Source organism: Anopheles darlingi, chromosome 2 (genome assembly GCF_943734745.1).
Source record: "Anopheles darlingi chromosome 2, idAnoDarlMG_H_01, whole genome shotgun sequence".
Classification (NCBI taxonomy): Eukaryota; Metazoa; Arthropoda; class Insecta; order Diptera; family Culicidae; genus Anopheles; species Anopheles darlingi.
The window spans coordinates 43,174,778-43,200,581 of record NC_064874.1 but is presented as its reverse complement, the minus strand read 5'-3'; the positions used below and the strand labels follow the sequence as shown (position 1 = coordinate 43,200,581).

The 25,804-nt window shown below is 51.5% G+C and overlaps 1 protein-coding gene across 7 annotated transcripts in view; it reads left to right on the top strand.

Moving 5' to 3' along the window:
• Window positions 1–25,058, top strand: part of LOC125949226 (uncharacterized) — a 158,121-nt gene extending 133,063 nt beyond the window's left edge. For 5 of the 7 annotated variants that reach the window (XM_049676032.1, XM_049676030.1, XM_049676031.1 and 2 more), the window contains 14 exons: window positions 1,738–2,271; window positions 2,404–2,463; window positions 6,442–7,642; window positions 17,670–17,759; window positions 17,850–18,045; window positions 18,367–18,717; window positions 19,365–20,489; window positions 20,946–21,121; window positions 21,887–22,018; window positions 22,480–22,981; window positions 23,063–23,171; window positions 23,245–23,377; window positions 23,451–23,549; window positions 23,638–25,058. In XM_049676032.1, coding sequence (XP_049531989.1) covers window positions 1,738–2,271; window positions 2,404–2,463; window positions 6,442–7,642; window positions 17,670–17,759; window positions 17,850–18,045; window positions 18,367–18,717; window positions 19,365–20,489; window positions 20,946–21,121; window positions 21,887–22,018; window positions 22,480–22,981; window positions 23,063–23,171; window positions 23,245–23,377; window positions 23,451–23,549; window positions 23,638–23,806 — 4,877 coding nt within the window. In that variant the 3' untranslated portion in view covers window positions 23,807–25,058. Of the gene's footprint in view, window positions 1–1,737; window positions 2,272–2,403; window positions 2,464–6,441; window positions 7,643–17,669; window positions 17,760–17,849; window positions 18,046–18,366; window positions 18,718–19,364; window positions 20,490–20,945; window positions 21,122–21,320; window positions 21,384–21,886; window positions 22,019–22,479; window positions 22,982–23,062; window positions 23,172–23,244; window positions 23,378–23,450; window positions 23,550–23,637 lie in introns of all 7 variants that reach the window. The other 2 variants (XM_049676029.1, XM_049676033.1) reach the window with 2 other exon arrangements.
• Window positions 25,059–25,804: the final 746 nt, after the last annotated feature.

The following is a 25,804-nucleotide window of genomic DNA, read 5'->3' as shown; positions in this document are numbered from 1 at the left end:
ACGATGACGATGATGCTGCAAACCATCTTCTTCGCTACCCGTCAGTCCATTGATCTCAAGATCTTTGTGCGTTCCGCGATGTGCTTGCGACAGTTTTGTGCTTTGCCGTGTGTGTTTGTGTGTGTCGCACATTTTAAATTTTATCTGCCTCTGTCTGTGACCCCTGGAAGCATGTTAAACACATATGCGTGGCGCTGCTTTTGCTAAGATGTCAACGTGAAACGAACCATTCGCCATTCGCCATCCGCCTTTCGTTTGATTGATGTTAACGGGCCGATACACGCAAACACGCAGCGATCAATCAACGATATCCCCCCTCCCGTTTTATGTTTGTTGAGCATTCTCAGGAGCACAATTACCGTCCCTGTCATCGTCAGGCAATCATTCAACGGTTCCGCGCTATAATTACCGCTTGTCGACACATGTAATATGCATATTTCCAGTGCGGAAAATGCGCAATAAAGAATGGCATTACCGCAGTGCAATAAATATAAGGCCCAATGGCCATCGAATGGCCATCGATGGAAGCCCGCGATCGCGAACAGCAGATCTTCATCCTGTTCGAAGTAGGGTACGCTTGAGATGGACCTCCCATATCGCCATCCACCACTTCATAGCTATCAAACTGAATATTAGAAACACTCGAGCACTCTCAAGATAAGATGATCGAGTATCATCGGTCTGTTACGCCATTTCAAGGCTCAGTTGACATCAATTGCGTTGTGTTTTCAGTGCTGGCCTCTTCGGTTGAAGCCACCAAGGATTGTCAGCATTGATCCAATCAGTAATTCTCCATTCATATCGAACTCCTGTACCGCGGCCGCGGCCACTATTGAAACGATTGTAAGCAAAGGGCAACAAGAGGCAAAGTCTGTTGAGAGTTCTACTCAGGCCAGACCAGCGCTCGACACGTGGGGATCATCTGGCCACTTTCTAGGGCCTGTCGTTGCATCGTGCGACGACGCACAGGGCATGATCAGCACTTTTGCGATCGCGCCCATCCCGATTGCGGCCCTTTCAAATAAATTTAAACGTAATAAATGGCTGGCGCCGCCGTTCAATAATCCCCATTGCCGGGTGGCCGCGGTTGTTCGTCACGAGCATACTTTTTGGTTGATGAACATTTCTCTAGCCATCAGGCATTGCGCATCGTCAGCAGCCAAAGAGAAGGACGAGGAGGAGGTCAGACGGCCAGCCAGCCAGCCAGCCAGCCAGCCGGGAAGGTGATCAAGCTTTGCGCGCTCCAAATTTGGAGTTCGGTTCATTCCGAAACCACCACCGGGGGAGGTATGGCGTCAAAAGGGCGGGGGGCCAGAGACCAAAACGAATCCAGAAGGTCGTCGGGTACAGCAATAATGATGCTGCATGATGTCGTCGTCGTCGTCGTCGTTGTCGGCGTTTATGTTGTGTGTGGCTCTCTCTCTCTTGCTCTCTTTCTCTCTCTCTCCCGCTATCTCTGTCTCTCTGTCCTCTTTCTCCTTGCTTCCTCGCGTGCCGCTTGCTGATCGTTCTGCAGGACTCGGTTCGTGGTGTTTGCAGCAGCTGGTCCAACGAAGTGTCCACGTCGTCCAGTCCAGTGTTGTCCGATTAGTTGATCGTGCCGGTTGTTGCGTTGTTGTGCGTTGTTGTGCGTCGTGGTGCTTGCTTCTTGTTTGTGGCTTTTCCAACCAGTAGTTCCAACCTGACACCGTTTCCTCTTGTTTCCCTTTTGCCGCCATTTCGGCCCTCTCCATTCAGATGAGTCCAACCATACGCAGGGTCCGCTGGATGGATCGCTGTACGCGACGATCCTGAAGAGCCCCAAATCGCCGGTACCGCAGGGGGCGACGGCAACGACCCCACACCTCATCTCGCCACCGGCCGAATTCAGCAACAGCACCACCACCACCCAACACCAACCGTTCCACCCGGCGGTCACTTCTAGGCCACTGTCGCCACCACCGGTGCCGGAACGTTCGAAAACACCGAACTCGATCTATCTGCTGGCCCAGAACGGCGGTGGAACGCCCCGGCTCACACCGATCCCGCTCGGTGCCGGCGGTAACGCGGTGTGCCGGTCCGCGACCGCGACACCGACTCCGACCGGCGATCACTCCAAGAGTCCCGCCGCCGCCGCCGCCGACCGGACAAGTTATGTGACGAGTGGGAAGGCAAGCAAACCGCCGACGGTCGTGGTCGTCGATGGCCGATGTGCCGATGAATCGTCGGTCCGTAGCCCGCTGACGGTGTCGATGGACTCTGGCATCTCGAGCAGTGGCCCAGTTAATAATCGTAAGTTCCGGGCGGGGGTTGGGGTCCGCCACGATACTTCGATCTTCGCACACTCTCTGATCATCACCGACTGACTGTCTGTTGTTTTCGTTTCGCGGGAACGCTTCTCTATCTCTCTCTTCGCTCTCGCAGGTCGCCCTCAGGGATGCAGCGTTTCACCGTCGAGTTTCCCGAGTCAGGCCAGTCCGCAAGGTAGGTCGATACCCCTTCTCTTTCTCTCTCTCTTGCTCTCCCTTCTCTCCTTGTCTCTCTGTCTTCTGTGTTTGTCTTTAGCTTTTTGACGATATTGTCGCTCCTCGCATCTCGCACAAGATTCCACTGGCACTGGGAAAGGGGCTGCAGGCTGGCTGGCCGATCCGAGGGGTGGGTTTACACCCCATAAAAGGGTGACTGAATGTGGTTACATTGTGGGAGCGGGAGCGGGAGCGGGAGCGGGAGCGGGAGCGGGGCGAGGAAATCAAGCTTCCATTTTCCGGCATCGGTTCTCTCTTTCTGCCTCACGCAGGGGAAAGAGATTGTGCGAATCTCTCTCCGTGTATGTGTGCCACTGTATGTGTGTGTGTGTGTGTGTGTGTGTGTGTGTGTGTAAGGCCACTAAAGGCCATCTGCGGGATGAGTGCTGTTTTGTCGCGGACCGTCCGACCGACGGTGAAAGACTTTCAGGCACCAGCGGAGACTGATCCAAGTAGCCCATGCCATGCGACGAGCAGGATGTGCGTTCCACTCGTTGGCTGTTGGCCATTGGGTGTGATTTTCGCTGGCCGGTGGCCCTTTATGGCAAGCTGCCCAGCTACGGGCCCTGGTCTGCACATTCTCACCACCGATCCGATCCGATCCGATGATCTGCCGAGTGCGGTCCATTTATGCAACCGTGTCACTGGCCATGATGGCACATTGGCGACCGTTGTTCGTTTCGACGACGTTTCCTTTCGACGAAACCGATAAGAGAAATCAATCTGTGTGTGTCTCTCTCGCTCTCTCTCTCACTCTGTCTCTCTCCACTACTCCCGGACTGCTCTAGTGGCCAGTGTAGCGGTCCGATAGAGACATAAGAGTCGGAGAAAGAGGTTAGGACCATTTCTAGATCTAAACCGACCGTTCCTGATACAGTTTCGACACACGATGAGGTTTGTGCCCTTTCGTCGCTTGTCCTTGTAGGAGGGGGTGCACCTGGTGTTGGCACGATGGTATGCCCACCGGATTCACCACCCCATGGAGGACACTGATTGTGAACTCGCTAGTTCGCTGAACGTTGTAGGGCTGGCAGGAAAGATGTCACCTATTTCCGCCTTGATTTTCATCGATTCTTGGGAAGAAACTCGTCAACCACAGGTGCTTCGGGGGGAGGGGTGAAGCTCCTGCCTCTTGGTCTTGGTTGGTATGTTTTCACCGATGGTTTGGAATGCAGGATGGACCCGGACCCAGGCGAAGGGAAAATGGCTTTCATTTTTTCATTCCTTCACCGTTTTCCATTTCCCTTTTTTGCATAAATACCCTGGCTGGTGAATGAGTGACCTGACGGAAAGTCGCCATTTTTTCGCCACGACGATGACGAGTGACGAGAAGGATGTTGGTTTCAGACTTTCGGTGTTTGGTTCGATCGCCAATACGACGGTGCCGATGGACGTCAATCAGAAGCGGGATCAGTCATGAATTATTAAAATCCGTTATGACGGTGTGTGGACTGTTGTCAGTATTTCACGAGACACCCCGTGACGCCCCGGCGGTGACCATTTCGTAAGCTTAGGTGCGTGATTAGCCACGGCAAAGCCTCGGCAATATCGTTACGCTCGTATAGGTAGAGGCTGAGCTGTATCGATTTTTCTTCAAGACATTTTCCAAACCAATCTCGGGAGTGGCCCCGGTGTGCCCTTCTAAGGGCGTTGGGCGAGAGGCGCACCTATTCTACGGTGGCTTGGGTGGAGTGTTTTTGTTGACTTTTGAAGGTGGAGACGTTTGGCGTGATCTAGCGATCAGCTTGCGATAGCTTTTGTGGTGGATTTTACATTGTAAATTGTTTGGCTTGGCACGCTTTATGGAAAATCATGGTTTATGATCCGGTCCCCGGGGCGTTTATGTTGGTTGAATTGTGGTTGTCATATGGGGTACGAAGAAGGTTTACATTAAGAGCCGCTTTTCAATATATGAAAGTGGAAATTAAATGTGTCGCATAGAACGCATACCATTTCCATGATTTATTCGCAGCATTAAGGCAAAGCTTTTCATGAAACATATCCAATTACCTTTTTTTATTTCCATTTCATTTGTATATTTTTACTTCTTTGCTTAACACCTATAAAGAGAACAAAATAAAAAGTTTTGTTTTCGAAGACATTGCCGAATATAGTTTTTAGCTAACTTCTTTTAGTTTAGATTGAGCTCAGGTTGAATGTCACTTATCAATATTCAATTTGGGTTATAGTTTTATAATTCACATTAGAATTTGGGACAAGGGAATGGATTGAGCTAAATAGTTTTATATTGGACTGAACTGTAACTGGTAACAGTAATGATGAGGAGATTTATTCTTTCTCGGATAAATCAACAACATCCTAAAACATTTCTTCGTAGATCTTAGGATTGAAAGAATTAGTTTTGAATTAACGTTTGTACAAACCTTATAAAATAAGAGAAAAAGAGATCATTTATGAGAATGTTTTTTCCAAGGTTTTTAACCTAAGATTCAAGGGGCGCCTTATAAAAGAAAGCGATTTATGGATTATAAAATACGGTACGTGATCTAGGTGCATTCAGTCCTGTCGCTAATCAACGATTATTTGCTTAAAACAAAAACCACGTTATGGGGGATGAAAATCGTTAAACTTCTGTCAAGGTTGTCGTACCCTCCAGAAACCCATAAATCTCGTCACTCAGCCCTTCCCAGCCCTTCCTTTAGACCATGAATTGATGTATTCCACACACTATCACCTCCACCACACATGATCACCACTTCCGTTGATGGAATGAAGATTTGACAAGTGGAGCCACCTGTACACTACTTACGCATCGAAGGAGGGAGTCTGGAGCCTGGATGGAGTTTTCTCGCGCATAGTTTCTCACCTTTTTATACCAAGAGAACCATCACACACCGGCGCACACCCAAGATCCGGGTACCGCCGTGAGTAGAAAACATGATTTTCTATTTCGGATCGGAATCACCTCGACAACGACGACGACGACGTCGACGACAAGTAACACACCGATCCCGGGCCTCCCCCTCCCGAGGCACCCCGTTGGTGATCGATTATGTGAAACGCGCCAGCGAGCGGCCTGAGCGGTGGTGGGCCTCGGTTGTGTCCTTTGCGAAAGCCCACCTCACACATATTTGGAATAATTTCACGATTTTTAATTACATGTATCGTTGTACCCGAGAGGTGAGGAGAGCGGGTAGGGAGAGGTGTGTCCTGGTGGTGGTGGTGGTGGTGGTGACTTTTCCAGCTTGCCCATTTTCGGCCACCGGTGTTGCCATATATTATCGGTGCCCCGTATCGGTCGGTCTTCGATTTCGGTACATACCGTACGGTTGGTGGCCGCCGAGTTGTGATCCCCGTTTTTGGCACGAGCACCACACACGGCTGGGGCGAGGAGGGAGGGAGAAAAGTGCGGGGTTTTCATGCATTTTTCGCACGAAAGCTCGCCGTCGCCCGTGGTTTTGCTTAATTCAGTTTTGCGTCCACCAAAGGGCATTGGGCGATGGTGGACTCGTGGTGGACTCGTTTCGTAAGTTCCATCGAATAGGCCCGCGAGCTCGCTGCATAAGTCATACGTTGCGTCCATTCCTCGTCGATCGCCGATCGTTCGTTCAATCCTCGGTCGGTTGAATTAAACTGTCAGCATCGATTTGAATGCCTTTAACATGTGGCGAACCACCACTCACCGGGAGTGTTATCCCCCCCAAGAGAAGTGCCAAACCCGGCGAGTGCAAAAACTAATTAGGCCAAAAGTCACACCTTCGCCTCAGACCTTCTTCGCTTCGTCAATATTCGCCGGGGTTCGGGGCTGTCAAAAGTGCGATCCTCTTTCTCGCTCCACTCAACAGGGATTTATTTATCGGAAAAACGATGACTTTCGTGACTTTGATCTAAAACACACACTCCACACACACACACGATCCGCACCACCACATTCCCGGTTATTTATTTTTCTTGCGTCACCTTCCTTTTCTTCCAGATGATCGACATCGCGAGCTGGATGATCTGCTGTCTGATATGATGCTCACCGTGCAGGGCATTCCGGACGTCGGGCGAAAAGCAGACCAGACAGCGCACAGCCACCACCACCATCATGTTCATCATCATCAACAGCAATCACAGAACCCCAACGATCACTTCGTTAACACGAACACGGACACGATCAAGCGATCGCACTCCGCCTCAACAGCAGCAGCAGCAGCAGCAGCAGTAACACCGCGGGACGATCTTCGCGCCCGAACACCGCTAACGGTGAGTGACTCGTTCGCCGCGAAGGAGCGCGAGCTGCTGATGTACGAAACGTCCAGCACGACGACGACACTCACGCCACCGCCGAGCGAATGTGGCCGCGAAACACCCGTACAATCCGCAACGACAGCAACGACGGCGACAACGGCGACGACGACGACGACGCTGCGCGAATACAACGACCTGCAGAATATAAATAACAATAACCTGACGCCGGCCGAACGCGAGCTCATCCTGAACATGCATCAGCATCACCAGCAGCGCCAGCAGCAGCATCATCATCATTCGCTCGCGTACCCTCGGCCAGCGCGGTCCACGACAGGTGCCTCGGAACGTTTCACCTCCGACGACGACGACGATCTGTGGAGTGGTGTAGGTGGTGGTGCAGGTGTAGGTGGTGGCGTTGGTGGCGGTGGTGGCCAGCAGATACCGTATCACGCGCGCGAAGACTCGCGACCATTCACGTACGGCAACATACCGGCCAGTGGCACGCCCCAGAATCCGCCCGCCTCGACGATGATCAAGATGCAGTCGGGCCTGTCGAGCCCGTCGATGGTGCGGAAGGCGCTCGGGGTCTCGGGTGGCTCGGTGACGCCCACCGCTGGCCGCAAGCAGCAACCGATCGCACGGAACGATTTCGAGGAGATGTTGCGCGAACGGCGCGAAAAAGTGTTGAGTGAAAAGTACACGATCGGTGATCAGTCCCCGAACGGTGGTGGCGGTGGCGGTGTGGTGATGGTCAGCAGTGACACCATCAACAACAATCACAACAACAGTAGTGACGGTAATCGGTGGACCTATCAGACCACGGTGAAGACGGTCACGCAGACCAACGGCGCGGTACCGAACGGTGGTGGCTATCCGCTGCACGAACCACTCAAGCGTTCCAACACCATGGACGGCAGCTTTGGCCGGCAGTTCTCCAATGAAAGGTAGGTTCCGACTCCTTTGTGTGCTGCTCCGACTTCAAGTCAAAGTGTTCCAAGTTCCTTCCCATAAGATCGATCTTTCATCGAAGCGTTTCTCGCGTTACAAATGGCGATCCGATCCGAACCGGTGACCGATGGTGCGTATGGTGTGCTGTGGTGGGTGTGGAAGAGGGAGGGGAGAGTACTAAAATTAAATCAAGTGAAAAGTCGACCTTTCGTGCCCCTCTTTTAGGCCCTACCCGCGTGTTGTGCCTTTCCATTCCTTCGCAAAAGTGTCACCCAAAACCGCGGCACGGTCTCTCGGCTATCGTGGGGGCGTCTGACCTGCACACATACACGCACGTACGCACGCACGAACGAACGAATGAAGGAACGAACGAAAGGTGGTGCTCATTAATTTATGTTTTTTAAAGCAAAACAGACGCCCCCCGGGTCCGTGAACTGGCCACGGCCGCAGTGACCATTATGGCAGGGGCGGGGGGTGGGGGATTGAAGGAGTGTTCGACGCTTCGAAAGTCCTCGGAGTATCGCGCACGGATCGTGTGACCACCACCAGGCACAGCCGGATTGAGTGTGTCAAGCGAAACCTTAAATCAGCTCTAGACGCACATCGGACACACACACACACGCGTATGGTGTGCTCGCCGGATTGGCATCACTTCCCGCCTCCGCCGCCGCCGTTGTCCCGCCGCTGGTCGTTGGATAAATATTTATCCGTAAAGCCAAAGTATCCGCTGCCCGGCCACGCGGTATGTTGTCCTCCTATTTGCACCTTTTTGGCACCGACTGCGTCGATCGCAGTCGCCCGTGAACGTGAACGGGGAGATGAGTAACGAGTGACTCCATTAGAACAGGTGTGGTCTCCGGTCTTCGGTTCGCGGGAAACCGGGGACCAGTTGTGAGGTAACCAATGGAGCGGAAATGCCAACGACGACGATGACGACGACGCACGCCATCGTTGAACTACCCGCGTCCTTGGCCACGTGAACTTGGCCAGGTCCGCGTCCGCAGCAGCGACAGGAAGCGAAAGTCCTTCAAGAACTTTTTCGTCTAACCAACACCATCACCACCACCATTGGTTGCCATTGGTTTCCAAAAATATCGTCTCCGCTGATGGCCATCTTGGATCTTGGCGAGATGTTTACGAATCGGTTTACGAGTTCGGTAGCCTGCTGCGGTCCGGGTCCGGGTCCGGTGGGGTCTTGGTACCCCTGCCCAGTTTGTTGAAGTTTCACTTTCAAACCGTCGGCCATCTGACGACCGCGACCGCCGCCAAACTGTCGCTTCCCAAACCCTATCTCTTAAGAAGGAATTGTCGGTTCGGTTCGGTTCGCGATTACGCGACCGCGACCGCAAACCAGCTAAGCGTCAGCGTTGCGTCAAAGCAGAAGAAACGATAAGCCCAAGCCGCGATAGGAGAGAGGAAGGAGGACGCGGGGAGGAACTATTTATGATTCTGGCTCTGGCCAACCGCCAAAACGTAAGTTCTCCCCCCCCGAATCCTTTGAAGGTCCCGTCGCTCGTCGGTGGATTGAAAACGGAGTTTATAAATAGCCCAGCACGCGTATAGTGCGGTCAGTAGTTCTGGCTACCTCTGCTGCTGTTGATGCTGATGCTGCTGATGCTGCTCCTAATGGTGGTCCTCTTCGTAGTATTTTTGAACCGCGCCTTCCAACAACTCTCCCGCCAGCCTGGCCGCTGCTTTCTTTCTGCGCGCCGCTCTCGAGAGTTTCAAGGTTACCGCCCTTGTTGAGCAACAAGAGCAGTAGGGACTATGAAGGCGGAAGGAAGGAAGAAAGGAAGGAAGGAAGTGGTCATGGGGTTGGTTGGTTGGATGACGAAGAGCAGCGCGCACGTGGGTTGCGTCGTGGCTACGTGCGCAGGTCGTTTGCCGAGTGTAGGTGCTTCATTAAAAAGTAGAAACATGGCCGCACGGGGTCGATCCGGGTGGGATGATGCGGCCGCTGCCACCGCCACCGCCATTATTGATTGCGGGAGGAAGGTCTTTGAATTCGCGGTTGGCGGTTAATCAAGACACGTGCGCAACGAATTGAAACGAGTGAAGTGAAGGCGGTTTTCGATCTCGATCTTCATTCGTTTCGCCTCGGAGAAGGTTTGTTTGCCTCTAAGTCGGAGGCCGACCGAGAAGCTTTGTACCTTTAAATCGTATTTCGTTTTCGTTTCATTTTCATTTCATTTCTCTAACGTCAAAGAGTCCAAGGACCTACTTTATATATGCATATTACAGCTAGATCCGATCGTTTTACACGTTTCAAAAGTTCACAAAAAAGCTGTGATATAGATGAAGGCATGTGAATATTAAAGTCTATGACCGCGAACGCAACATCGAATGCACTAGAATGTTTCTGGATGTTTTCTGGAACTGAATTCCGCAAAAACCGAATTCACCGTTGGTCTCTGAATTTATTACAATCTCCTTTGCTAGCTTCTCTTGACTCGTACCCACTCGAACGGAACAATTCCGCCTTCGCCAGAGTTCTTGAGAGAGAACAAACGCTCGATGTCGATGCTCACCACCTCAACAATATCGATCGCGACATGACATCATGTTCTTTGCGACACATTCGACCATTTCGCGTGGAGTTCGCGTGGAGTTGAAGTGAAGTGGAAATATCGCCTACACACGCACACACCCCACCGGTCACTCGGGTGGCACTCCGGTGATCCGGTCAGGTCGTAGTCCCGTCGGTAGTAGCTGCGGTTAAAGTGGCATTTCATCGCGAGCCTTCTGACGAAATCAGTTCATTAGCGAATGCACGAACGAGTCTCGAACGACGACGACAACGACGACGACGTTCGAGTTCGACACAGATCGAGTTGAACGAACTCGTTTTTACCCCGTTTTGGGTTGGGGTTGCTGGCAGAGATGGGAGAAGGCACACGTCCTGACCACAAGACGCGGCGCAGCGCAGCGCAGCCAAGACATATTTGCATTTACAAACCGCCTTTTGTCCGTCCGATGGGTTGGACATCTTAAAGCGTTAAACCGAACTCAACGTACGACAAAAAGGTGCCCTCCGTCGATTTGCCTGCCGGCCATGCACGAGAGATGCACTTTGGACGTGCGTTTATGACTTTGGCGCGTTCGGGGGAACAGGTTTTTTTGTTGCACTCCCCAGCTTGCCTTTGGTCAGCCGATCATTCGGCTTAATTAGACGGATGACGGGAAAAAGGCACGCGAATTGTTGGTACGGTGTTTTCGCTTTGCTGCGCCTATCCATTGTTGATTGACGCTCGATCGTTGTGCGTCCGGAAATGGTCAAACAACGTAGCAATACGAAGCTCACACCTTTCAACCCACGCCCGACTTCCCCCCCAGCCAGTGGAGCCATCCGATGGAGATGTTGTTGGGTTAAGGGGAATTCATTCATAAACGTTCTAAATATGTACATTCGATAATTTTCGCATCCCACACAGACGCGCGTGCGATCGACGAACACAACCCCAGACTCAGAAACAACAACACTTTCTGTGTGTGTGTGTGCGCGCGTTGTTGTCAGCTGTCTAGCGCGCCCGTCTATGGCCCCTACAAACCGCATTCGCGAGTTCAAGAAGTTGTAAATTATCCTCACCAAATTGGTTTCCGATCTTCCCGCTCCTCCTGACCTGACATCGGACAGCTGCACACCCCCGTTGGCAACGTCCTTTTGGGGCCGCCCTCGTCCAAGTCGGAAGTCAAGTCGCGAGTCGCGTGGGGGTTGTGTATCAGGTTGGGGTTTGACATACGCCTCGTTGGCGATTGGTAATGGCTGCAGAAACCACGACGCATAGTCCCATGACCATGCTGTTGCTGCTGCTGTTGCTAAAGGCAAGTTGACAAACTACTCGGCGGCTAACCTGAACTCCTCCCCGGAGTTCCCCGGAGTAGCCGCTTGGATTAGGCGCCATCATCATTAACACCCGCAGTGGATGAGATACGAGACGGACGATTTGAATAATAATACTGTTTCTCTAATATCGTTCGGTATTTTCTTGAGATAAACTCCTACTTTAGAAACCCTTTTGGGGCCATCAGCAGGCAGACCGGATCCGTAAACTTCCGGAATGCCGAATGGATCGTAGTGAGCCTTGAGTCGCTGGTGCTAACTTGATTTCTTGAGTTGATGATGTGACAGCTATTGAAGGTTGTCTTGAAGATTGTTAAACCATGATCATGCGTGATAAGACATCTCATAAACGCTAGTAGTGGCCCTTGGGTATGCAAGAATGGAGATCAGCTCGAGAAGGGGGCGGGTTAATCATTGTTTGCACGGTTTGCAAAGTATTCCTACAATGGCGCGATCACGCCAAAAACCACAATATGGCTTAAACAAACAACCATTTCTTTGCCTTTCTGCCCACGCAACTGTCCCCCTCCTCGCTTCCTTCGGTGGTTGGCTTTTCAATTTGCACTCGCACAAAACCGAAAGCGCGGACGTCAGAGGAGCGCAACAAAACCCCCCGTGCACCGTCGTTGTTGCGCGCCAGGATTGCATCAGCAGCCGCGTGCGTCGTCCCAGTGCACAGACAAACAAAACACAAATTTCAAATTTACGGCCATTTACTGGACACTGGACGAGGGTAATTGAATGGCTGCACCTTTTAACCCGTACCGCACCACGCGAGTGCACTCGCTGTCATCGATGACGCCAAAAGGCCTTCCATTTACCGTCGCCGTCGAATGCGTTGTTGTGGTCACGGTGCCGAAGCACACTCGCGGGCTTATCTCCCGGGCGCGTTGGTTATGCCAAAATGGCCGCCAAAAGCAAATATTAAATCCCACGAATTAGTGAACCCACTCGCTACGGTTCGCAACCTTATCGACCTTCACGCGCGCGGTGTCGCGGTGTTCCTGTGGATGTCGCCGTGAATCGCCAAACTCGGGGCCGTTGAGGAATGTTCCATGCTCGTCTGGTGGTTGTAATGCCCGTTCTGGAGGCCAACCGGGGTTGTATCGGTGGCCTAGAAGCGTTAGATTGCCGACGCTGAGTCCTACACGCCCTCCGCCCATGTTGGAGGCTGTTGACCAAAAAAGGGATTTCGGATATCATTCATCACGGATCCGCTCGCTGGAGCAGAAGTTGGAGCTACTACTACTTCTACGCCAAAATGACAATAGCGGGTCACGGGTAGGTAGCGGGCATGAGCTCTCGTCGCGTCGCGATTTCCGCGACCCTATATCTATTACGAAGTTGGAACCGCGTTTTATATGCCCATCTTTGTAGCACACTAACCGGCACACACACACACACACACATACAGTGAAGTATGAAATGATGATTTTTACGGTTTCTACTCCGGTAAACCGCTGCTCCACCGTGTGCAGCTCACGTGAACGCCTTGTGTTCTCCAACGCAAACACGCTTCGATATCACGCCTTTCGTGGTGATCTCGTTTGCGGTGCGTTGCGAGAGCGAACGGACGGACGGGCGCAACGGGCGGACACAACACGGGGCACCACGGGTTGAGGCGACATACTTGATCGGTTTCGTTTACTCGCACTCCTCACTTCTCACTCACTCCGGCTCCGGTGCAGAGCCTCGGACCATTCACTACCTCAACGTTGCGGCTACTGCCGCTGCTGGAATGGTGGAGGAATAAGGCGGAACTCGTGCGCCATCTGTCATCAAATGTTGCTCCAGCGGACAAACCGTGCTAATTGCATCCTGGGCGAGTGTGGCCACTGGGAGCGAGCGGTACAAATTACCAGCCTGGACACTTGTCAAGGTCGCCCGGCCCTCGGGATAGGCAGGAATGGCGTTCCTTTGCTGTCGGACACCGTTTGGCATTGAGCGGGCACAGCGATGCCTTTAACCTGACGTCGTCGTCGTTGTCGTCGTCGATCGGCGTATGTGAGAACCACTGAAGATCACTGAGATTGGACCTGCGGGGTGGCCAATTTGTTCAGTGTCCGAAAAGCGAACCGGTAGGAGTGTCGTCGTCGTCGTCGTCGAAGGTCTTCAGGAAATAGTTCCAGTTCGGTTTCGATGCCGCCTGACCGACGGCGACCGAGCAATTGCCTACTGCGATCGCAGTCTTGGGTGTAATTTTGACCAAATCGAGCAACAACGAATCGGTTACCACGGGATACACCGGAGCTGGCAAAACCATGGACAGCGTCTTATTTGCGTCGACAGTTTGCAGTTACAGGTCACAGAAGATCGGGGTCTGAGGCGAGGAGTTAAGGTGAGGTGAGTCAGAACCCCCTCCTAGCCTCCGGTGAGTTCTCTCGATGATGCAATAGCGTCAGTGCCAGGTTTGTTGTTAGTAGTACTTATCAGGTTTCGCCAAACGGACGTCATCGAGATCGTTGCAGGTAGCTGCTCCTAAGTCTAAGGTTTAATTTATGACCAACAAACGGCTCATGATCCTCGTTTGCGTTGTCAATCCCCTTCCTCGTGGTGGTGTCACCGTCTGGCAAATGGCAAACTAACACAAATGTCGCTATGTCGCCAACCTATTGCAAACCGTTACGTCCGATATGGCGAAAAGTAATAACGTTTGATAGGATAAATAGTAAATTCATTTGCTCTTCATCAGCCATCACCCGATACTCGATCGTAAAGTGAGTTGAATCGGAATCGGATCACTACCATGCATGCCCCACAGCCACTGATGGGGACATTTATGGTAGCACATTAATGCGCTGATGGTTGGTTGGATTGGTTGGTTCGGTATAATGCTGGTGGATAGTGTTTATAGCGTTTTAATTATAGAAAGATCACGACCGACAACGACCATCTGCTCCGCGGTGGCGTCTCGTATCGCACGTTCTCTCTTTCTGCTGAGAGAATGAGGCGAGAAAACGGGGGTGAGAAGAGATGGCCAGCGCGACCTTGGCGAGTCTTGCAGGCACTTGCCTGCTTCTTCCGGTCAATGTACATCCTTGAAGGGCTGGCGGTGCGTGTGCACGACACTTGCACGCGTCTCTCGATTAGAGAGATTGCCACGGATTGCCGGACGGTGATGCTGGTGATGCCAACGAGTGGTGGTGGTGGTGGTAAAGACCATGAACGCGCCTTGGCCGTTGTTCGTCGTCGTTCCGGTTAACCTCCAGTTTACCCAGTTTGCCAAATTAGGTAAAACGTCTTGAAACAATCCAGTCGCAGCAGCAGCAACAGCAGCAGCCGTAGCGAGTCCGGGGAGAGTGCTGCGCAGTCGTCCAAGCAGGTCCGGCCACATCAGAGATCTTTGGCACTGGAATATCAGTCCCCCTCCCCTCCCCTCCCCGAGCTCCTTCCCCGGAAGTGACTGATCGTCTGATCTCACCGGTTTAACGCGCCCAAGAGGCCAAGAGGCGAAGCAGATGAAAACCACTCAGAATCACTATCTCGCTATGCGCTGCCGTTCCGTTTCGATGACGGTGGCCCTGTTTTACGAGTTTCACGGAAGCGAACACGACGCCTTGGCCTGGAGAGGACGCCGACGCCAACGCCGTACCGTGTGGGTTTTGGGTAGTTGCAGAAGATGAAAAGATGGACCGAAGTCAGTGAAAGATGATTACAAATGCATCTAGATAGTGTATCCTCGAATGGTTTCTTCTGTCTGTAGGGGGCTTCCTTAAAGATCACATAAATGCCCCCCGGGAACGACTTAATCGCGCAACTCTTTTAAACCGTACGTGTTGATCAAGGTCTCAGCACGTGCGTAGCGTGTTGTGTGTTTTGGGAGTCAAAATAGAAGATACTCGATCTCGGGATCGGTGAAAAGACTCCGCCGACGACGTGAAAAACCGCCGACGTCGACGATGATGATCAACGGTGAAATGAACAAAATGGGTTGCGTAGTGCCATGGGAACGAGGTCCAATTTACAATAACAAAAACGCCCATATTAGGTTTCTTCTCCTAGCGAGCGATCAATTATTAATCAAACATGGAGCACTCCGATTAAGTGGAACCGTAGCCCTGCCGGACTCGCCCAGAAATCATCTTGACATTCCCATTGTGCATTGTGATCGCCGGAAAGGAGTCGTCGTCGTCGTCGTCGTCGTCGTCGTCGTCGTCGTCGTCGGTCGGTCGCGTGTGTGGGAGCGACTATTGCGTCACTTTGGCGTTTTGCATACCTCAATAACCGATCGATTGACGGAACCGTCCGGTGTGTAGGAGGCCGTATTGGCATACGTCATGTTGTCGATCGATGGAGTTGAAACAACAGCAGAAGCTGGCCGATTTTCCACCAACTGTGGTGCTGGTCGGTTGACTTGGGTTGGTTGGTTGGGTTAGGCGGAACCGGAACCATCGGACGTCACACCAGCACATCAGGTCGGTGCTGCTGCTGAGGTCGTCGATCCTATTTTTAACCGAGCACTCCGACGCCGATCGGCCATCGGGGGATGGAAATAGATTGTTTTGAAGGTGAACCCCCCGCCAAATGGAAGGATACACTCTGCTTCTCCTGCTGCTGCTGCTACTGTCCGAAACCAATTTTCTGCCATTTTAAGCGTAAATAACCTGGCCCCAGCGAGGTCATCGATCGATCCGTTGGACCGTCTCAGGTGAGCACCGGAGTCGGAGTGAGTCGCGAAGGAACGTTTCTTCACGCACGTTAGGCCGCCAAACGGCTGTTTTATTCTTAGCCGCACACACACACACACAGCAGAGGTGAGGTCGAACTCAGCTGGTGGGCGTGCGCATCCTTTCTAGCTGCTCGTTTCTCGCTTTTGTTTACACAACAATCCACGACGATCAGCAAGCGTGCGATTCCTTCTGTCTTCCCACTTTGTATCACACATCGATCGAATAATCGGCTTTTCCTCTTGCATTCGGTGGCCACTGGCCCGTCTCTAGTCATGAAGCCAAAGTCCCAACAACCTGTAAACACCGCTGGCGATGGTGACTAATCCGATCGCAATCACACTCCGTCTTGCTAACGGATACTGTTGCTGCTACTGTTCGAGATTCGCAGTTGGTTTTGGCTATAATTAGCGAGCGTCTGGCGGTGGTGATGGCGGCAGTTGCTGCGTTCTAGGGCGGCCGGATGAATCACCTGATCTTTGACCCCCGATGGTATGTGCCCCGCGAATGTGGCCCCCTCGTACCGCGGTACGCGGCACTTCTTCGATACCGATTCGATTGAACAGCCCTCAGGCAAGCCTGAGAACCACATAGGGCCACCGACAGGGCTTCCCATTTTGGGAGTAGAAACTCTATAAAAAAACGTTCGTTCACAAACCCTGGACCAACCTGTCCACCGGTGCACCGGAGCTCCACGACCGAGTATCCCGGGGAAGGTGATCGTGTTTCAACATTCCGATCGTCGGGCGGTGGGCTTCGGCCCGCGTCCATCATTTTATGGGGCCACCCCTGCCACATCCCACCGTCCATCATCCATCATCAATCAACCGATAGCGTACTTGCCGTGTTTGGGCAGTGGTTTCGCGCGGTCTCCGGCTCCGTCGCACCAGCGTCGTTGGCGGTGAGTTCGAGTTTCGGGCTAAATTGCCTCCGTGCCGCCGCCGCCACCGCCGTGGCCAGCGCATGGGGTTGACATCAATTGCCGTTTACGGTCAGTGCGAAGGGGTTCGACTGCGTGCGTGCGTGCGTGGTACGCGTTTTCCGAAGAAGATGGCGACTGGTCAGGCCATCAGCCAGGAAAATGGCGGTGCCGAGCTTCGAAGGCAACTTTCTCATTACCAAAGACCGATCCGATTGAGCTGAAAGTGATACAGTAGTCCCCGCACCCGGTGGCAAATGCACTGTCTCTGTTGCTGTCACGTGATCCACAGACAACCAGAAAGTGAAGGAAATCTGGCCATCGTGTGGCAGGTGGCTGATCTCCATTTCATCGCGTTCTGTCGCGTGCTACACAGTGTGCCAAACATCGGTGCGAACACATGTTTCTGCTTCTTGCTTGATGCTGTTCTGCTGTTTATTTATATGTTCCTCAAACCAATCTCAAGCTGAAGGCACCAGCAGGGGAGTATTGGGTCGTCAAAAACGATGACGCTATCCAAACCGCATACACACAGATGCTAGACAGACACACACACTAATCTTGTTCTTCGTTCCAATTCTTTCATTCTCGTATAGCATATCTGGACAATCATGGCTACAGCTGCAGCAGCAGAAGCTGCGTGCACGTCGGGAGCAGCAGCGGCGAGAACACTCGAATGGTGTAAGGTAAGTGAATCCAGCGAACGGTGATCGACCAAAGAGCTTCGATCTAATGGACATTTCTCTCCCTTTTTTCCGGCTTTCCCGAACTGACAGCTACAACTACGGCAGTCCGGCTTTCCCGACTGGTGACAGTGCCTACAACACAACGCATCGACGCAGCCAAACGTTGTCGCCGGTGCGGAATGATCGAAACTATCACACGCTTACCACTACCAGGACTCACTCGACTGAGCGGCCCTTCGTGGCCGTACAGCGTGCACACGAGAATGCGAAGCTGCAAACGATCGGGGTAAGTGCCAGTGTAGCTGCTCTCCTTAGGGATTATAGTAGATGCATTTGGAATCTCTCGAAGTGGCTCTCTTCGGAGCTGCTAGGCACGGTAGCACGAGCATTCCCCATTTTTTGGGTATAACTCGCACTTTGCGCAATTTTCGCTCTCGGCGGAAGTTTGGTTTGGTTAGAACTCCTTCATTCACTTGACGAAAGTCCTAATCTTATCGTTTATCATGTATCTTCCATCAATACGTATTCACGCGTGCGTGCGTTTGTGTGTGTTTGTGTGTGTGTGTGTGCGTCTTTTATGATTTCTCGAACCACGCCAACAATGCAGTCTGCACCGCTCTCCATCTTGAATGCTTCACCGCACGGTCATATTGCACAAGCACAACAGCATCCATCACCGTCACCCTCATCATCGGTCACCAGCGCGTCCGCCACCTCTCCGACACTGCATCAGCAACAACAACAACAACAACATCATCAGATGACCAATGGCCACGGTAACGGTAGTCCTACCGGTGGTCAGCATCGTCACAACAACGGCACCACTGGCATGGTTTATAATCAGCATCAACATCAGCAACAGCAGCAGCAGCTTAATAGCAGCCTCAACGGTAGCAGCGGATTATTATCCCTTGCACCGGAGGATCATTCAACTCCGAAGCACGGACAGGTTCGATTGGTAGGTGATCGGCTACTCCCTATCGAGGTGTCCCGGTTGTTCTTTCCCAACTCTGTCTAACGATCTCCAAAGGAGCTACTACTCGCGTAACGGCGAGACTAACCTGGACTGGCTGTGTTTACTATCTACTGCGTTGCCGTGTCTCTCTTATGGTGTTGGTGTTTCTGCGTGAATTCTCGTCCCCTTTCTTTTTCACTCTGTTCATTTATTCTTTTTTCCCACTTTGGCTTTTCTTTCATTTATTGTCATGTTTCTTTTCGTCGTTATTATTGTTATTTTCATACAGAATTAGCTATTCTCTATTTCATAGTAGCTTTCTTTCATTCGTCTTTGTCTGTTCATTACTTTTTCCTTTTCCTCGCGCTAACAAATCGCTTTTCCGTGTGTTTGTGTATTGCCTATCTCGGTTATCGTATCGTTATTGATGTTTTCCACTAACCTGCCTGTTTTCGTGTGCTACTAACTATGTTGCGGTGTGTGCGTGTAGTGTGTGCATTGCCCGCTTTTCGTTGCCTTGCCACATTTACGATGTTTTATTTCCTCCCAAAACATGTCTTCATTCTTAATCATTCCTTTTGCCATTTGTATTTTTTTTCTTGTGTTTTATTTCTTCCTTCTTTTCCGTTTTCGTTCCGTTTCACCATCAGGAGTCCGAACAGATAATCTTCAGTAACATAAACAGTCTGAATAATCTCGATAACTGCGAAAAGCTCAATAACCTGCTAAACGAAATAACCAACAGTGCGGCAGCGGTGGCCGCCGTTGCTTCGCCCGCCGAACCCTCCAGTGACACGGTATCGCCCCCGGTATCGTCCGCAGCGACCGCATGCACTAGCCATAACACCAGTACTTCCAGTGTCACTACCAGCTCGACCTCGAGCTCATCCTCCTCCTCCATGTCCACTAGCAATAGTAGCGCCACAAGCCTCATTAATCACCCTCATCAGCTAATCGATTCGTACCATCATCGTGAGCGCGACCGTCACTATCAACACCACAACCACAACCATCAGCATCATCATCACCATCAGCATCATCTTCGACAACAGTCGCAGCAGCAGCAGCACCGGAATGGCCGATCGCCAACGGAACAGGAACCGATGGAACTATCTTCACCGGAAGAAAGCTTCGATGGAAAAGCGAATGGAGGAGAACAGCGGAATGGTACCGCTGGTTCGCACTATAATGGCATCAAGGGAAAGGAGGTAAACCATGGCCAGCTGGCCCTCGATAAGCTGCTAGCCTCGCTAGCGCTCGAAAGCGATGTAACGGAGGAACATTTGGCAAAAATCGAGGAACGCAGCAGTGACGATGGAAGCTACACGGAACAGCTTTCGACACGGACCGAAGTAGGGCACGCGCACGGCAGTGAACTGTCGGACGTTCTGGCCAGCTTGACTGAGTATGAGTTGACGGAGAACCATCGGTTGAATATGTACAGTAATGGCAACAACGGATACCCGAACGGTTATCCAAAATCTAGCGACACGAACGGACATCGAGCAATGAACGGTGGTTCCGAGCTTTCCAATGGATATTCCCCGCATCATCATCATCAGCAGCAGCAGCACCAGCAGCAGCAACAACAACTACAGACATCCAATAATCACCATCACCATCATCACCAGCACCCACAACATCATGCTCCTTCTCATCCTATGCTACTAATGAACAATCACGTGCGACGCATTGCTTCCGAGACGGACAGTACCATCTCATCCATTTCGCCTAGCTTATCCGAACGTAGCAATGCGATCTCTTGGTGCGATCAGGTAACGTTCCCGAACAACACTCCACATTGCAATCATTACTTCCCCTTACACACCACAAGAAACTTTCTCTAAGAATACATTCATCAACGATCATCACGATGCACGATGACGACGATCACGTCAATCAGGAGCAAGGATCGCTCATCATCAGCGTCGTCGCCGACGACATACCCTGCCATGCCTTCTGCTCTATTCGCATGCTCTGTCGATATGTTTTCTGTGGTTTCAGTTGAGCTTAACTCTGCAACTCCCTCTCTACATCTCTCCGTGCTAACCATTGCGACTGTGTCTCTTGTCCTAACTTTGCACCCAAAAACCCAATGCCTGGCTGGATGTCTGGCTGGATGTCTGTTTGATCTCTTTGGAACATTTGCAGCGTTAAAGCGAAATATGGTCGCTTCGGATTCAGATTCTTATGTCCTCTTTTGTTTTCCCTTCTTTCTGCTCAACCGACAGGCACGGGAAGAATCGTTCTCGTCGTACCGCTCGGAAACGGAACCGGACAACTCCCCGATCGGTGGTTCGCCACGTCCGGAAACGCCGGCCTTCCCGGTCACGCCACGCACACCGTACGGCCTGAGCAACGGGACCTCCAGTCCAGCGCTTCCACCCAAGAGTCCGACATCACAACGGTAAGTGTTTTTGTTTGCAAGCCAAGCCGTTTATCCTTCGCCTCGTTGCTCGTTGTCTCGATTTCATCGATCGAGAGTGTGCGCGACCGCTTAATGGCCAGCCATTGGATGGCGCGCGCGCGTGCGCCTTCTTTTTCCTGCGTTACATAAACACGACACTACAAGTTGCCCATTACATTCCCATGGTTTCGTTCTGCAGAAGATATAACTCCGCTTGGTCGCTGCGAAGCCAAAAATCGAGCGTCTCGACGTACGACGTGAGGTTAGCTTTTCCACACACTTTTTTTCCCCACCTTCGGAAGTAGTAGTTGCTCGTTGGCACCGAAGCCAAGCCAGCAAATCCTAGTTTTGTGTGTGATGTGTGTTTGTGTTTGTATTTTGGTGCACCAAGAACCCCGCACGGGGTTTTTAGGGAGAGGAAGGATCAGGATCGAGCGAAACCACACCCAATGACACCATGCACCCATCTAGAGCTCGGTTTTTGATCATCCATCCCTCCCCTCGAATTACTCGTTGATACTAAGACGAGAGCGCCGATCGAATGGACCGAGCGTGCGCATGATTGGTCTTGTGCCACGAATCATCATCATTAACTTACTTGCGCTGCATACTTACTGACACACTACTGACACACTACAAATCCAAGTCACCATTGATCGTGATCGCGCCGAATACTAATGCAATGTTCCTTCCTTCCGCTCCTCGTGCCTTTTCGCCGCTTCGCTAATTCCCTGATTGGCCCTCGCTCTGATTGGTGACCTAAAGCAAAACGTTTCTCGATCGAAAGAATGCGCTTTTGAAACAGTTCGAACGACTTGCGCAGGCCCGCACCACCCTCTTTCAGTGTGTGGCGCCCGTACTCGAGAAGCGCACGCAAGGCTGTAAATTCTACTACGAGTGAGTAGCGTGCCGGTTGATGATAACACCCTTTCTCCGTCCGTTGGTGTTAACGTTCGTGTCAATCTCGATCCTCGAATATGGACGCCATTTCAATGCGTCTCGAACCACCCTTTTCTTGTATTATCATTCGGGTGTGCATGAAATGGAGGGGAGCTAATCGAAGGGAGTAAAACGCGTTGTAGAGATTACTAAAACGGCTAACTGCAACGCATCCGATGTATTCTGGCTAACCTTAGTGATAAGCGGAATGTTTTCGATTAATTAATAATACCGATAATGAAAGCAGCACTTTCTTCCCATGTTGTACATCATTAGCATTAACCAATTGACCGTGTGGCCACCTTGTTCGTGTTAATGCTAATAGCGTGTTCCCGTTTCTATTGTGTTTCTATTGTGTTTGCGTGTAATACCGTCCCTTTCGCACACTCTCTAACACCGTTATCGTTGTCCGCTTCCAGCAAGGACCTGTTTAGTGGCAACCAGCCGCCCCGTACACACGAGATCATCAACCAGAACGAAACGCTGTCCTGCTACACATCGCGCCGTAACTCGACCACATCGAACGCCACATCGAACAGTGAACCGCAGGAGGTGGCCCCCCAGTTCGTCAAGTTTGCGCGCGATTCGTCCAAGTACTGGTACAAACCGAGCATTAGCCGCGAGGAAGCGATCGCACTACTGCGCAATGCAGCCCCCGGTACGTTCGTCGTTCGCGATTCGACCACGTTCGCCAACGCGTACGGGCTCGTGGTGAAGGTGGCTCAACCACCACCGGGCGTGCAGTACTCGGGACCGAACAGTGACGAACTGGTGCGGCACTTCCTGGTCGAACCGACGATCCGTGGTGTGCGGTTGAAGGGTTGTGCGAACGAGCCCGTCTTTACCTCGTTGTCGGCGCTCGTCTATCAGCATTCGATCACACCGTTGGCCCTTCCCTGTCGGCTGATCATACCGGATGCCGTAAGTAGCAGCAGCATTCCCTGATGGCCCTCATTGTGAACTGTTTTCTGATCCCTGATCTCTGATTCCCTTTTTTTGCAGGACTTGCAACAGCTGGAGCTTCAGTCGCCGGCGCAACAGCAGCTGCTGCAGCAGGGAGCTGCCTGCAACATCCTTTACTTGTACACCTGTGACACCGAATCACTTACAGGTAAGAAAGAGACATTAGGAATAACAAATAAGTAGTGAAAAATACAAACCCACACGCCATTGCTCTCCAACAGGACCACAGGCGATCAGGAAAGCGGTCGGCTCGCTGCTGGCACTGCGCCCGCTCCCGAAACCGACGCAAGTGCACTTCAAGGTATCGCTGCAAGGCATCACACTGACCGACAACACGCGGCAACTGTTCTTCAGGTAAGCCGACGATCCTTGCCCATCGTCCGTTTGCACACATTAATGCATGCCGATTCTTCTCGCGGCCCAACAGGAGACACTACCCTTCGAACAATGTGTCCTTCTGTGCGCTCGATCCCGACGAACACCGGTGGAGCATCCAGTCGACGACGGGTGATATTCCGGCGGCAAAGTAAGAAGACCCTACAAGAGATTTCGATTAATAACCATAAAAGCATGATCAACCTTCCTAAACGCTCCTTTTGTTGTTCTGTTTTTAGACGCATCTTTGCTTTCGTCGCGAAACGATCACCATCGTCGGCGGACAACCAGTGCCACGTGTTCTGCGAGCTCGAACCCTCACAACCGGCCACCGCCATCGTATCGTTCGCGAACAAGGTGGTCCTGGGAGGAGCCACTCAGCAGCCGGCAGTTACCAGAGCGATCTAACGCGGAGGCCGCTGTGTGCAGGATATCGTGCAAAGCACAAAACCTGATCATTAGTGCCAGATCGCTGCTCTCACTGAGCACGTGTACGCATGTGCGTGTGTGTGTGTGTGTGTGTCTGTGTTTGTTTGTGTTACTGTTCTAATTCGATGACGACGATAATCCTTGTTCACATTAGTAGTTCACACATCTCCCCACGTTTATGCTGTTTTCCCTTCCTTCTCCCGAATAAACCACTAATCATCATCATAATCATCATCGGCAGTGCACCTGAACTGGTGAAGAAGAATGTAAAGGATTTTTGTACACCGATGGAACGCGTGAGAATGGCATGCCAGCAATCATACTGACCCTGACAATGACCCTGATCTGCACAATAGGAATGGAAGGAGTAGAAGAGATCGAATAACATGGAACTAAAACTTATACGGCAGTGTCAGAATAGTGCTTAAGTAATCTTGCAGGCAGGTTTACAGGGTAGGACGTGCACACCACAGATCGTACCTACGACGCACGGGCACACACTTTACAATACACAATATACTTAATCGCTGCGATCGGGTAGCAGCATCGGGTGCGTGCACAGAGCATAGAAGCAAAAGCAAAAGAGCCCCCATTCGTACCATTTACTGTGTAACTCGTGTAATTATTATTATTTAAACAAATCACCCCCACCCCGCGAATAGTCTTAGAACGCGCGTAACACTGATCCCCTCTCCCCCCACTAGGATGCTCCTCTAGTTAGTTAGTTTGCTGCAAGCGCACTTCTTTCGGCAGCCCAAAGTCAGCTCCTTCTCCTCCCGGTCTTTGGTTCCGGCCCGGCTAGTGTATAATATCATCGAGCATGGCGCTGAACCCACGTGGGGAGGTCGAAGGAATCATATTCGTGGTTGACATTTACTTATTTATGTTGCGTACTCTAATAATATTGCTTTATCGATCACTAGGGCACTAGTTTCAGACAGAGAGAAAGAAAGAAAGAAGGAAAGAGAAGTTCTTAGATCACCTTCTCCACCACGGCAGTGCAGCAGCCGGCAAGCCGATCATCAAATGATCATTTCACTTCTGCTGCGGATGCGGAGGTTGCACAACACGGCACGAGCGAGCCTAGTGTAGTGTGTAGTGGGGAAATGGGGAAGGATTTCGGGGTTTTTTTTTCTTTGAGAAATGTTAACACATTGCTAACCACTCTCACGCTCTACGATCCAGCGCGATCCAGCTTATGTGGCACCAATAAACGTTGTCTTGAATCGTTGCTTTCGTTTACTTTTGCGTTACTATTCGGACCACCATTAGGGACTCGTCCCTTTTCGGGCTGGGCAAGCGGCACGGCTATTGCGGCCGCCCTGTATGCTGTAGCTTAGTGGCACTTAGTGGCGGCGCCATCGAGGACGGATTAACATTCACACGAATCTAACCCCACCTCTCGAAGCCCCGCGATCCCTCGGTGGCGCCATTGTTTAGGATTCACGGATTTTTGCTAGATTGTACCGCACATCGAATCGCGATCCGCTCCGCGATAGGATTTTTCCTTTGGAAAATGATTTTTTTTCGCTTTGCGTGCAGCGCTGGCAAAGAAAGAAGAAAAACGAACGACAGAACAGAAGTGCACTCAACGAACTGGTAGCTGATGGTTTCTTCGTGAAGTGTAGAATACACAGCCACTAAGCGAAACAAACATCGTTTTACTCCTTATTGAAACGAACGACTTGTTGGAACGACAAGAAACGGTTAACCGGGATCGATCTGTGCTCGATCGACGAGGAAAAGCCACGAAGCAGGCCCACACAGATAGAATAACAAAATGTACTTTCATCCAATCACACGGTTGGTAGTGAGTGGGCACCACCAAGTCAGAGTGCTACCCACATGGGTGACGACACAGCAATAAGAAGGAAGAATCAGAGTGCAAATTAGCAGTGAACCAATATTAACCAATCTAACAAGCAATCAAGAATAAATCGGTTAAAGGAAACAAACGATCTTACATGGACGCATTTC